The sequence below is a fragment of the Erythrolamprus reginae genome, chromosome 2 (assembly GCF_031021105.1).
Source record: "Erythrolamprus reginae isolate rEryReg1 chromosome 2, rEryReg1.hap1, whole genome shotgun sequence".
In the NCBI taxonomy this organism is placed as follows: Eukaryota; Metazoa; Chordata; class Lepidosauria; order Squamata; family Dipsadidae; genus Erythrolamprus; species Erythrolamprus reginae.
In genome coordinates, this window is record NC_091951.1 from 291159832 (window position 1) to 291173744 (window position 13913).

General features: G+C 37.5%; 1 protein-coding gene across 2 annotated transcripts in view; it reads right to left on the minus strand.

Moving 5' to 3' along the window:
* The window catches only part of PRDM6 (PR/SET domain 6), a 118400-nt gene that overhangs the window by 36812 nt on the left and 67675 nt on the right, over positions 1–13913 (minus strand). For both annotated transcript variants that reach the window (XM_070736317.1, XM_070736316.1), the window contains exons 4-5: positions 10015–10142; positions 1850–1974 (exon numbers count right to left, since the gene is read on the minus strand). In XM_070736317.1, the coding sequence (XP_070592418.1) occupies positions 1850–1974; positions 10015–10142 (253 nt within the window). The remainder of the gene's footprint in view (positions 1–1849; positions 1975–10014; positions 10143–13913) is intronic.

A 13913-nucleotide genomic window follows, 5' to 3' on the forward strand; every position in this document is an offset into this window, starting at 1 on the left:
TGGGAACAAAGTTAGTTATATCACTATAAAAATGTGAAATAGTCTTGGATATACCTAGCTAACATTTATACATGGGTTTTTTTCAGTATTTCTCTTTTGCAAATTTTAAAACTCATTATGAAAAATGTATATAAAATTAGTATCAAACAAACAATTTACAGAAATATACACAAAGAAAAACTATTTATTAGGCAGGCAATTCAATGCAGATGAATAAATTAGGATTTTTTTATATATTTTCTTCAAGTAAGCACTTATCAAAATAGGTAGGATGGGTATAATCCACACTCCATCACTTAAATTAATCTTAATTTTTAATTTGTTTTTTATACTTTTTAATTGTATGGCACCCAGAATAATTGTTTCTGAGATAAAATTTATATCTGAGTAAGCAAGAATAAGAGCAGTATACAAAATTGTACAGAGAACGTGAGTAAATGAAATTCAATTTTTCAAATGTAACAGATATATAAAATAATTACAGTTTGCAATTCTGACATGTGTGCATGTAATTGGCATATTTCAGAAACCATAAAATTAATTATTTATCCAGCAATCAATAATATCAATGACTCCTCACATTTCATTTCATGCACTTCCTCATTTGGAACAGAGATGGAAATCCATTCTATCCCCATTTAAATACATTTGTGCTTTGCTGTAATATCTATACACCTCAGAAAATCAAAATTTGAAACTATCATAGTCTAATTACTACATTTTTTTAAAAAGAATCATGGGGTTTTTGTTTACAATGTGTCATTGATACCAATCATACTTTACACAGAAAGTCAATAACTATAAACACCTATAGAAATGTTCAAATTATTAGACTTATTTTAAAAGCTTTATTATTAACAACAAAATGAAGAAGCTTTTTAAAATAAATACTTGATCTGAAGAGGCCCAGTGCTATTGTATCTTCTTTTAAATAGCAGAGAATACTTCCAGAAAGCCACATCAATTTGTAAATGTATGAGGCCATAGAAGGGATGGAGATTTCGTGGAAAAATAGGGAGTGTAGAAGAAACATCATTCTTTCTTGTGTGTAAGTTTCATTGTGTTCAATAAATAATTGTTGAAGAAAAAAATGTGGTGCATTACTTTCTGGGAGACCCTTGTATAATCTCAAATTTAACAGTGTCCTGTTTTAGTATTAAGATAAGGCAGCTGAGTTAAACCCTCACTTAGTCATGTTTACAGTATTATCTATTTAAATAATTGGGAGGAGTTAGTGTGATTACATTTAAGAAAATTTCTGGGATTAATATACTGCCATAATGTACATTTCTCCAATTCTTTGCCATTTCTATGGGTCCGGCATAAATGCACAGAAATATACAGTAAACAGTGTGTATCATCTCTGCTGTTTGTTGTTTGGCAAATTTCTGGGAGGCAGAGGCCTTTTTTCTTTGTTTTCCTCCCCAAAAACTACTTTCCATAGTTAGTATCTTTAAAACACTTTTTCATATCTAAGGTGGAAAATTCATGTATGTTTGTTGACATGATTCTATTCATGGAATAGGGATCTATTTTAATCTAAATAGCAATAACAATTAGACTTATATAACTCTTTACAGTGCTTTATAGCCCTCTCTAAGCAGTTTACAGAGCCAGCCTATTGCCTCCAACAATCTGGGTCCTTATTTTACCCAGATCAGAAGGATAGAAAGCTGAGCCAACCTTGAACCTGGTGAGATTTGAATTGCCAAATTACTGAAAGCTGACAGTCAGCAGAAGTTGACTGCAGTACTGCACTCTAACCACTGTGCCAGCGTGGCTCATACATAGTACAAGTACAAAACATGGATGCATATGAAATACTATTTTTTGATAATGCGCCACTTACAGTTCTCATCCTGTGCAATGCACTGCAAAGGGATTCCAAAGAAAGATGTATAGCTGTCATTATACCACACCAACAACTCAGTGCCTCTAGGAATATCCATGCAAGCTCGGTAGAATATATTTGATCTGGTCATAGGACAAAAGACAAAGAATAAATTAATTAATGAGAAGTCCAGGATAGTTTTATTAAAGTGCATCCGCCTGATCATCCCTGAGTGAAAACTTTGCCTATCAAAAGCTACGTATTCTGGAAATCTGCTCCACGAATCCCAGCAACCAGTTAGGTCCCACAGAGTGGGCCTTCTCCAGGTCCCGTCAACTAAACAATGTCATTTGGTGGGACCCAGGGGAAGAGCCTTCTCTTTGGGCGGCCCCGGCACTTTGGAACCAACTCCCCCCAGAGATTAGAATTGCCCCCACCCTCCTCGCCTTTCGTAAACTTCTTAAAACCCACCTCTGCCGTCAGGCATGGGGGAACTGAGATATTCTTTCCCCCTAGGCCTTTACAATTTACGCATGGTATGTCTGTATGTATGTTTGGTATTTATAATAAGGGTGTTTTTTTTGTTATTTTAGTATTGGATTGGATTGTTACATGCTGTTTTTATCATTGTTGTTAGCCGCCCCAAGTCTACGGAGAGGGGCGGCATACAAATCCAATAAATAAATAAATAAATAAATTCCATGTATCACACGTCTAGCTGACCTGATTCTTCTTCATTGAAACAGCAGTTTCGGGATATATACGTTACTATCTTAAGATGAAAATAAATACAGAAATGATGGGAGAAAGCTAATAGATGATGGGTAACAGCTATTGAACTGTAATAAAGCAGCTACCATAAAAGGCACTTTGAAGTTCAATACCATGCATAGGTCTCAGCAAGTGGCTGCATGTTCCTAACCACTTGTGTGAAAAAACAAGTCAGGTTCTGATCTGGCTAATATTACAATGGAATATCATTGGGACATCAAAGTCTGTAGGCTAAAGAGGGAAGCAAAATCCCAGAAGGCAGCAACAGCAAAATACTGTAGTTTGGTTTTGTTAACAAGGAAACTGTAGGGATGTGTCCGTATAGTCACCAGAAATCAAATTCAGTGTGAAGAAGCATCATATTTTCTACCCTACAGTGTTAAAGCATGTCATGCATTATTTAAAATTCAGTATTTTCCCCTTGTTTTAATTTATAGAAATTGAGTTATAAATAAAGAACTAAATTCTAGCTAGTATCCCTCAACAGCATAAAAATAAAGCAAAAAGTCATGTAAAATATAAGATTAGTTAAAGATGCCTGATACTAAATAATACCCAACACATTTTTAAGACAATTTAAAATATTTTTAAAAACCATACGTTTCAAATATTTTTCCAGCTTGCAGCGTTTTTCTTACAAATATATTTTAAATAGATCATGCCTAGCCCATAGCTAGCATACTTATACAGTTTTTGAATATAACCCTAACCCCCTGAAAATGTCTAATGGAGCAAAATACCATCATGGAAACTCCCAGCTTGCCTGCTGATAGCTTGGCAGATAAAGAGCTACTACCAGCTGGTGATAGTTGATATGACATTTCAAAATGAGATATTCTGGGCATAAAAAGGCACATATTTTGTTTCTTAGCATTCAATGACTTAAAATGGATACATAGATAATAAATACTGTATTTTTCTGAGTATAAGACAGCACGAATCCCAGCGGCCGATAAGGTCCCACAGAGTTGGCCTTCTCCGGGTCTCATCAACCAAACAATGTCGCTTGGCGGGCCCCAGGGGAAGAGCCTTCTCTATGGTGGCCCCGGCCCTCTGGAATCAACTCCCCCCAGAGATTAGAACGGCCCCCACCCTCCTTGTCTTTCGCAAATTACTCAAGACCCACCTTTGTCGCCATGCATGGGGGAGTTAGGATATTCCTTCCCCTAGGCCATTACAAGTTATGTATGGTATGTTTGGTTTTTATAATAAGGGTTTTTAGTTGTTTTATTAAATTGGATTGTTACATGTTGTTTTTTATCATTGTTGTTAGCCGCCCCAAGTCTGCGGAGAGGGGCGGCATACAAATCCAATAAATAAATAAATAAGACGCACCTAAATTTGGGGGGAGGAAAAAAAGAAATCTGCCTCTGCCTACCAGCATCAGGATCACCAACATCTTCACTTCCACTTAGATTTTGATAACATGCAGCACAGATCTTTTTATATGTTTAAAATAAATCCTATCACCCTACACGCATTTAACTGGAGTGGGTGAGTGGGGTATGATTTTCATGGTGGCAGAAGGCAGACTTGCCACCAAAGGCTCCACTCCCAAAACACCCCATATGCCATAGGCATTGAAAGCCTGGCTGCCCTGCAGCAAGGCCCAATATACACAGTGCCAGCTTCTGTCGGACCCTGATTCTGCAAGCAACCTGGGTAAGCGCAGAGGTCAGGCCTCAGTTGGTGAATCAGGTGCTGCGCAGGGGGCATAAGGCAAGGGGCTGCCACCCAAAAATATTGTTGCTGCGATCTCCACTGCCTGGCAGATCTGGCCAGGAGAAAAGAGAAAGTGAGTCTGCAGACAAGGAGGAGGGTGCGCGGCTCTGTGATGTGCATCAGGGAACAGGGGAGGGAAGTGTTTTCAGGCACTGAAAATGGAACTAGAAATGTGATGCCCTTTTCTGGTCTCCACACAAGCTGTTTTTGGAATCAAGGAGGGGGGTCGTGGTGCTGCCACCTGAAAACACTTTCATTTAAAAAGATTTCAATGCAGTTCCCTGGGCTGCTTTTGCAAACAGGCTCCAACCAAGGCAGAAAAGGTGCAGGGACTTGCTGAGAAGCCCGGCATAATGTTTCTGAAATAGCAGGTCCATGAAGACAGACATGCTGCCTCTCTATCAGGCCTTGCTGTGAGAAAGCCCAGTTTTCAACGTACTTTCCTGGGATGCTTTGGGAATCAGGGTCCATGTGGGAATAAGGATTCCCGCCACCTGAAACCACCCAAAAATGCAGTGTATGGAGCGGGAGGACAGGGCTACATTCAGAGTATAAATGCACCTAGATTTTCACCCTCTTTTGGGGGGGGGGGTGCGCCTTATACTGAAAAAATATGGTAGTTACATGTCTTTTTTGATGAAAAATCCAGAATAATATTGCAGGTTTTAAAAAGTCACTAATATAGTCAAAACTGAATAATAGATCCATAATTTCTCAGCAAACTCATTTGTCTGGCATGTCAAAGTGTTCCAAGTGTATTTTCACAAAACTAACAGAACCAATAACAGTAACACACTGGCAAACTAAATATTTTTGAACATTTTGAAAATATAATTATTTTTAATAGATTTAATTTTAATATAATTAATTTACTGGAATTCTTTAACTCAACTTTTCTTTGTCTTCTTCGTAGCCTGAACAAAGTTGAACTGTTTCAAACAGTAGCAAGGATGTATGTATTATAGGTTGAAATTATTTGGTTTGGTTTCAATTTTCCCTTGCTCCGTGTGTGTGCATACATTCATACCACACATACATATCTACTCAAAGCAAATACATCTGCTTGCATCAAGGCATGCTACCACTTCGTTGTGTTTAGCACAGTCTGAAATCTGCACAAGTCGGATGGAGGAATGGCCATACAAAGAGCTAAACAAAGCAGGCCTCTCATGGTAATCCATTTCTTTATTCACTCATACTTATTTATTTTTATTTATTTATTTATTCATTTGTCCAATACATAAATACATAGGAAGAAAATAGACATGTGATAATATAAAAGAGGGTGAAAGTGAACTTAGAGGAGAGGATATATGAAAGGAAGAGACTATATAAGATAGGTGAAAGAAAGGAAAGACAATTGGACAGGGGACGAAAGGCACACCAGTGCACTTATGTACGCCCCTTACTGGCCTCTTAGGAACCTGGAGAGGTCAATCATGGAGAGTCTAAGGGAGAAGTGTTGGTGGTTAGGGGTTGACACAATTGAGTCCGGTAATGAGTTCCAAGCTTCGATAACTCGATTGTTGAAATCATATTTTTTACAGTCAAGTTTGGCGCGGTTCGTATTAAGTTTGAATCTGTTGCGTGCTCTTGTGTTATTACTTCCCTTTATGTATCATTTTATAATATAGTTAATATAATATTTTCTTAGAAGAAAGCATGTATTCTGAAACAATAACAGGGGGCTACAAACAGTAGTAAAACTAACCTGAAAGTAATCATTTAAGAGCCAAAAGAGAAATTATTATCTTGACACTGTAGTTTGTCACTTAAACCAGCTACAGTAACAAATAAATATCCTTATATGTGATAGATCGCAATTCAATAAATACAAGATGAGCATTCCTTTCTACCTGGAATAGCACTCTGTAGAATGATATAGCCATAGAAGTAAGGAAAAGCCATTTATAACACCACCTCATGTGAAGCATGGATATAAATGGAGTTTTGAAAAAGTTGACTCTGAACTGGTTCCTGCAGTGAAGAATTGCTAAAAGTCTGAAGTCTGAGATAAAAGCTTGCAGGGATGGTAAGCCTTAAATTTAGTCCCTTTGTAAAAAATTGGCCAGAGTGGTGCAATTTGTTTCTTGTGTAACACTGCCGACATAAGGAGAATCTTTAACCACATTTTTCATGGCAGTGAGATATGCACTTGTCAACATATTTTGTCACCGCAAAGTGGCTCTTGGCAACAGGATCATAAAGATCAATAAAAAAGTGCAGATTCTCAATATTTTACGAGCAGCTGCAAAAATTTCATTTATCTTGTTATTTTCCTCGCTTACTGCCACCCTGTCTCAGGAGGGCACTGCTGGCTAAGCAGAATGCGTTTTCCCCAACCTTCTATGAATATCTGACAAAAACTCAAGTTTTTCTCTCTTTCCTGCCCTCATGCTCCACCCCTCCCACTATATTCACCCAAGCTGCACATTTTATTAATTCTTTCCACCATTACATAAAAATCAAATTGGGGCAGAGTTATAAATCACCCGCATCTCCTGACTTTGGGAGAAAAAAAAATACAGTCTACTTTGTACTTCACCCTTGTAACTTTTCGTCTCTCTGTTTGGTTTCACCTAACATAAACACAGCAGCCCAGCAAATGAATGTGCTAAAACCCAATGACACACTTTGGTGCTGAAAGAACTGAACTGTTTTCGAGCAATGGGTGGTCTCTGAGGAGTAAGCCAAAAAAAGAGGGGGTGGGGAAAGTGTAAGCATACACCATTCCTTACAAGCTCACAGAGCTTCCAAAACTTGCAGAAATCTCTGCATGTTGAAGTACATCAAAGGGATTTTTCCTCTTTCGGATAATATTTCCTTTGCTGACATGTATTTAGTATTGTGGTTGGATGACTCATAAAGATAGCTTCGTGGCGTCCCAACGCAGTTGAAGCAGAGCACATGCCAACAAACATTATTGTCAGCTTCAAAATAAAAACAAAATGTTCAGCTAAGGGTCAATCAATCAAGAGCTCTTTGAAGAAAATTCCATTTAGATATTACAAATCATAACAGAACGAATTTAAACCATCTGACTTTCAGTGAGGAGGACATCCATGTACAATAAAAATTAGACGGATTTTCAGGGTCCAACGTTTTGTTTTGGGTTTTTTTATTTCTTTACACTTGGATGTAGTCCCTGGTGATAGATGCCAGGTTGTTGTTTTTTTTGACTGTTTTTTTAAAAAAGCAATGGAAAACAGATCAAGAGTGAAAACTCTAAGCAACAATTACAGAATGAATAGGGAGTTATAAGATCTGTTTAATATTGACAGATGTTTGATAGTTTCCCATGGCTGGATTTTGATTGAAAATTTGTATTTTTGCTTGCAAATATGCTCAGTTTAAGCCAGTGAATTTTGGAGGAACAGTGTTCCTATGTGAACAGATCTGTCTGCTGACTAGAAGGAGCCTTCTACACTTTTCTTGAAAAGAGAAAGCAGAAGTATGACATCATTCATCTCTCTCTTTTTTCTCTCCCCCCTAAGAGCATATCAGATGTGACAGAACACTCTGCATAAGGACAACATATGTTTACAACTGTCTTAGTAGATCAGAAAATACCTCAATTACAAATATACCATCCACATTCTTGTTTAGTGAACTTGAGTGACAGACATGGAGGGTGGCGTTGCATCACACTAGCACCATATCTGAGGTGGCACACGGTGCACTGTTATGTCCCACAACCTCTCCATTGTGCTTCAATCATTGTAAATGCTACTCTTTATGGCAACAATATATTAATTTACATTTTACTTTTGCTATGAAAAATGTATTATTTTTTAAATGAAAAATGTATTAATTTACATTTTAGTATTTATATTTCCATTTTAGTTTTGTAATATATCAAAGCAGGTCTGAACACAGTGAATAAAAGAAGAACAAACCACATTAACAGAAGAGCTGGTATTAAAACCACAGAGAAATAGCCCCCAAGAACTAAAACAGCCCAGCCAACAGAACAAACCTGTTTGACCTCACTTCCCTACGGAAGGAACTACTCACAGACAAGTCCATGTTTCTATCAACATGCAGGATTAACTCTTTGTGAAGGGGCCCATAACCTGCTTTTACTAATATTATACTGAAACATTTCTTCTTACAGAAACAACTGGCCCAAACTTGCAAGTTGTTTTCCTTTAATTATCTATAATTTATTTTTATGTTTGAGTTGTAAAAAAACAAAGGCATGATGACCATTGCATTCATGAAAATTTTCTGGATTGTGAAGTTACTTTTCTTCATCCTATTCTCTTATTCAACTGTAAAAATGATTTTCATCAACTCAAAAGTGTATGCATTTTTTAAAAAACAAAACAATTGCCATATTAGCTGTGTAGTATTGCCCTAATGCCTAGTCGTGCCAAATCTTTGTTTCTGAATTTAAGAGAGAGATCAATCAATCTTTATTATGGTCACAAACCAGCAAATAAAAGCATTAAAGTAATAATAATAATAATAATAATAGTAAAATATAAAAATAAAAGACAGAATAATATATTGCGATTGGTGGTGGATTAACAGTAAACAGTTAAAATTTGCCTAATTTTACATACACTATAGCACAGGGGTCTCAAACTCAATTTACCTGGGGACTGCTGGAGGTAGAGTTTGAGTGAGGCTGGCCGCATCCCCCCCCCCTCTTCCATTTGCTTTATTTTAGCTTTGTTGGGTGCAAAGGGAAGCCACTAGGAAACTTCAAGGGATTGTTTTATTTATCCTGTGACCCAAGTATGGTGTCCCTTGTAGATAAGAAAACTCAGATATAAATGCATTGTAGACTTATATTTCTCATAATTAACACATACATTTTTCTAGCTGTTTTCTACAATCATTCTGGAAAATGCAATACATTTTCTGGACTATAAGCTAAATTCAGAGCTGTTGAATTTAGGGACAAAGAGTAGGTGATGTGGAATAAATGCACCTGAATCTAATAGAGGTTAGTTTCAATTACTATGCATACAGTAATGCATATTGTAAATAAATGAAGCTTCAGTCTAATCTAATATGGTTCACATAATGTTTTTAAGATTGGAGCCTTAAATCTGAACTCCTCTGCCAAAAGGAAAGCAGGACAGTTCAATTATTTGGATCATATCATATTTTAGCACTGGTCTTGTTTTTTAAATAATGACAAAAGAGCTAACAGGTTTTTTTTACAGGACCCAGTTTGATTGCAAGCTTGAATGCTACGACAACATTTAATACTTTCTGAAGTTCCTTATGCTGGCTGATATTATGCAGGTAACAGAAAATCACCACAAAATTGTAGTGCAATTTTTTACTCACACTCATTTAAGAAAAATACTTACCTCTAGATCAGTGATGGGTTCTAAATCCCATCGCTACCAGTTCATGTGCACACTTGTGATGCTTTTGCGCATGTGTAGAAACATCTGAGGTGGGTGGGCAGAACCTCCCATCACCGCCGTAGGACTGTACCGTAGCAGTAGCAACATACCACTGCTCTAGATGCAACCTGGTAAGCACAGCTTCTCACCGTAAGAGAATTTACAAAGCCTTTTTTATTTTTTTGCTGCAGCAAAATATGCTATTCGCAGGGCATTTTTTTCCCTTGTTGTTGCTTTCTGATACACATTTGTTTGACAAAATATTATTGCAAATAAATTGAATTTATTATAAAATAAATTTGCTGGATAAACTGAAATAGACCTTACCTGTATTGGACTACAGTTAAATTTTGTTCCCCACAGTGCCGTGCACATCGAATATATCTCATCCAACTTGACTTAATCGGTTCCCCACCATCAATAAAGTGCTGTAGCGTCCCATCTTGGTCATATATCTGTAAAGAGGTCAGATGTCAAGTCATTAGAATGAATCATCCACAGTCATATTTGCTGTTGCTATGTGCCACTCTCAGAAATTTATTGCAGTGAGATTTCACAGCTTATTAATGCCCTCAGAAACCCGAGGAAACAAATGACAAAATATTTTTCGTGGTAGCAGTCTGTTATGCTTTTCTTATCAGGTTAGTCTTTCCTATATTTAGAATGCTTTCAATGCATCAAAGATGCAACATAGTTCCCAAAGAATATTTAACCTATTTTGACAGAGTAAACTTAAATAATGAACTGTCATATAAACACACACGCATACACATATGGAATCTGAATGGGAAAGGCTGAACAAGGGTCAGTACTCGCTGAACATTTTGTTGTTGTTGCTGCTGTACCAAAATCTTTCCCATATTTCCCAAAGCAAGATACAAAATGTTTAAAAATAAGGCGGAAGAAGAAGGAGCCATCCTGGGAGAATTGTATGACACCATTCCTTCACACCATCCAACTGAAGAAATGATATCAATAACCAGAACATTGAGAACTCAAATTTAAACAGGACACTTTGGAAAACAAAACTATAGCCTTACACTGAATGTTTATAACTCCTGAAGATGAATTTAGCAAAAATATTTACAATTTCAATGACAGAAAGGAATCATTGAACAAATGGATGTAATATGAGAATTACCTATATTGTTGTTAAAATTTAATTAATAATAATAATAATAATAATAATAATAATAATAATAATAATAATTTATTAGATTTGTATGCCGCCCCTCTCCGAAGACTCCGAAGAATTGTGTTACATATTAGTATACATGAAATACAATATAGGTATGTTTTTGTCGGCTTTTTTGTGGGTTCTCCCCACTCTCTCTGTATGTGTGTGTATGTGTGTGTGTGTGTGTGAGAGAGAGAGAGAGAGAAATGGGGGAGGGCGGGAGGGCGGGAGGGAGGGAGAGAGAGGGGAGAGGGAGGGAAGGAGGGAGGGAGAAAGAAATATGAAAAGTTGACTGATGAAAATTCTTGAGTCTTATCTTACATAGATTCACATATTGAATAAGCTAGTTTACAGAAAATGTCTAATTTTAAAGGAGAAACGTCATTTATATGTTACAAACATCTTCAATATTATATGAACTACGATAATTATATGAACTACATCAGAAGCAAGGCCAATTTTAGGCATCAGTTAAACAATAGAACAAAAGAAAAGGCAATCATTTGGTACCCATATGTTGAAGAACATTTTTTCTTGCTGAAGACTAACAGTATTACAAATATTCTTAAACTTATGTCAATTTTAGCAGCTTAGAAATTCCGAAATTCTGTAGCAACTTATTTTTCTTTTCAAATGTTCAAACATATATCAAAGTCCAGCTGACCTCTCTTTGTTTTAATTAATATATGTTGAATTTTCTCCCTGTATGTATTCCACCCATACTAGATAAATGTGTAGCTTTGGTCTCTGTTTTGCACCCTTTCATTCCAGGTGGTATGCTTCATATGAAGATATTGCCTGAGAACTCAGTCTGCTGAGAAATCCTTCCTTTCAACAAATTTAACTTCTCTAGTTAAAACCTTCTATACTGTACTTACTGTACTTACATTGCAGCTATCAGAAAGTTTACGATTGTGGCCACTAAATTCCTCATTTAGTGACTACAATTGGGACTGACAACTCGGCCATTATTGTAAATAAAATAATCATTAAGTGTAATGATCTTGTGATCTAATTTCAGCTTTCTTTTGCTTTAAATAATGTGGTATTTTTTTCATCACCACCGTAACTGCAAACATTCACACTTTTTATGTGATTAGATTTCTCTACTACCCGGTAGCTAATCTTCCTTGTGTTTCTTAGTAAAACTGAACACTTAATAGCTAAAGAATTGTTTAATATATTTGTTCCTCATTCTTGTTGCCAAAAAAGTACTTCTGGTTGCAGACAGTGGTGTGTAACAACAGCTATCCATCAACTACAGCTTTGGTGTGACTAATTTTTCCCCAAAGTATCACAAAAATGATGAACTAACTTGTCTTGAGTGTATTTTATTTTCTCTTACTTACCCATTCCAACTCCTTATTTAATTTTGAAGACAAGGAGAAGCTGAGAGGTATAAGTCTGGACAATGCCATTTTCATTCCCAGTATTTCCAAACCAAGCAAAAATGGTATGCTAGATGCATTAGCAAACAAGAATGTCAAGAAAAATCCCAGAGCTTAATGAACCAATCAGTTTATCAAAAGTCACCTGAAAAGAAGTTGAATCAATCCTCTATCTAAACTGTTCTGCCGGGCTCTCTGGTAGGAGCCTCCCGAAAATTCAACGGTACAAATTTCACACACACACATGTTTGAAAATTCAAAACAATTTTCTTTATCACGAAATTCAAAATAAACTAAGTACTCTTTTTGTATTGCAAAGAGCACTCGTCCCAAAACAACAGGGTAGTCTGTACAATTTCCCTTAAGCAGTCATTAAGTACTTAGCTAGCAGCTGTGAAGAAACTTCATACCCCTTCTTCTTCAAACGAAGTGAGACACGCACACAGGTTGCTCTGCTTTGGTTTCAAAGACATGGAAAATCAACAAACAAAGTCCAGAAAACAGCAACACACGATTCCTAAAGAACTGTGATCAGATACACTTTCACAATGGCCAAACCCACATGCTGCTATTTATAGCAGCAGCCCTAATTACAGCAGCCCCACCCAACCACAAGTGGCCTCATTTTGTCTTGTAATAATCCTTCAGTTGTTGTCTCCTATGCATCACTCTACGCATGTGTGGATGTGTCATTAATTCTTGTTCAGAATCCAAGGATGATACAGATGACTGATCTCCTCCTGGGCTGTCTGCCAAAGTCCCCTCTTCCCTGTCACTCACGCTTCCTTGGTCAGAGGAGGCTTCATCGGCAGATTCCATCGGACGCAAAACAGGCCTGCGGCATGTGGATGTCTCCCCCACATCCACCTGCACATTACTTGGGGCAGGAGCTGGGCCAGAGCTAACCACAACATAAACCAGTGATGGCGAACCTATGGCATGGGTGCCACAGGTGGCATGCAGTGCCATATCTGTTGGCACATAAGCTGTTGCCCAAGCTCAGCTCCAATGTGCATATATGTGCTGGCCAGCTGAGTTTTGGCTCACACAGAGGCTCTGAGAGGGTGTTTATGGTTTCCAGAGATCCTCCAGGGGTATGTGAGAGGGCATTTTTACCCTCCCCTGACTCCAGGGAAGCCTTTGGAGCCTGGGAAGGCAAAATACAAGCCTACTGGGCCCACCAGAAGTTATTTATTTATTTATTTATTTATTTATTTATTTATTTATTTATTTATTTATTTATTTATTCATTCATTCATTCATTCATTCATTTATTTATTTAATTTGATTTTTATGCCACCCTTCTCCTTAGACTCAGGGCGGCTTACAACATATTAGCAATAGCACTTTTGTTAACAGAGCAAGCATATTGCCCCCACAATCCGGGTCCTCATTTTACCCACCTCGGAAGGATGGAAGGCTGAGTCAACCTTGAGCCGGTGATGAGATTTGAACCGCTGACCTACAGATCTACAGTCAGCTTCAGCGGCCTGCAGTACAGCACTCTACCCTGCTGTGCCACCCCGGCTGTTTCCATCCTCCAGAGGGCCTCGGGGGGGGGGGAGATGGAAGTGGTTTTTGCCCTCCCGAGGCATTGAATTATGGGTGTGGGCATTCACGCATGTATGATACCACGTGCGCATGCTCTTTCAGCACCTGAG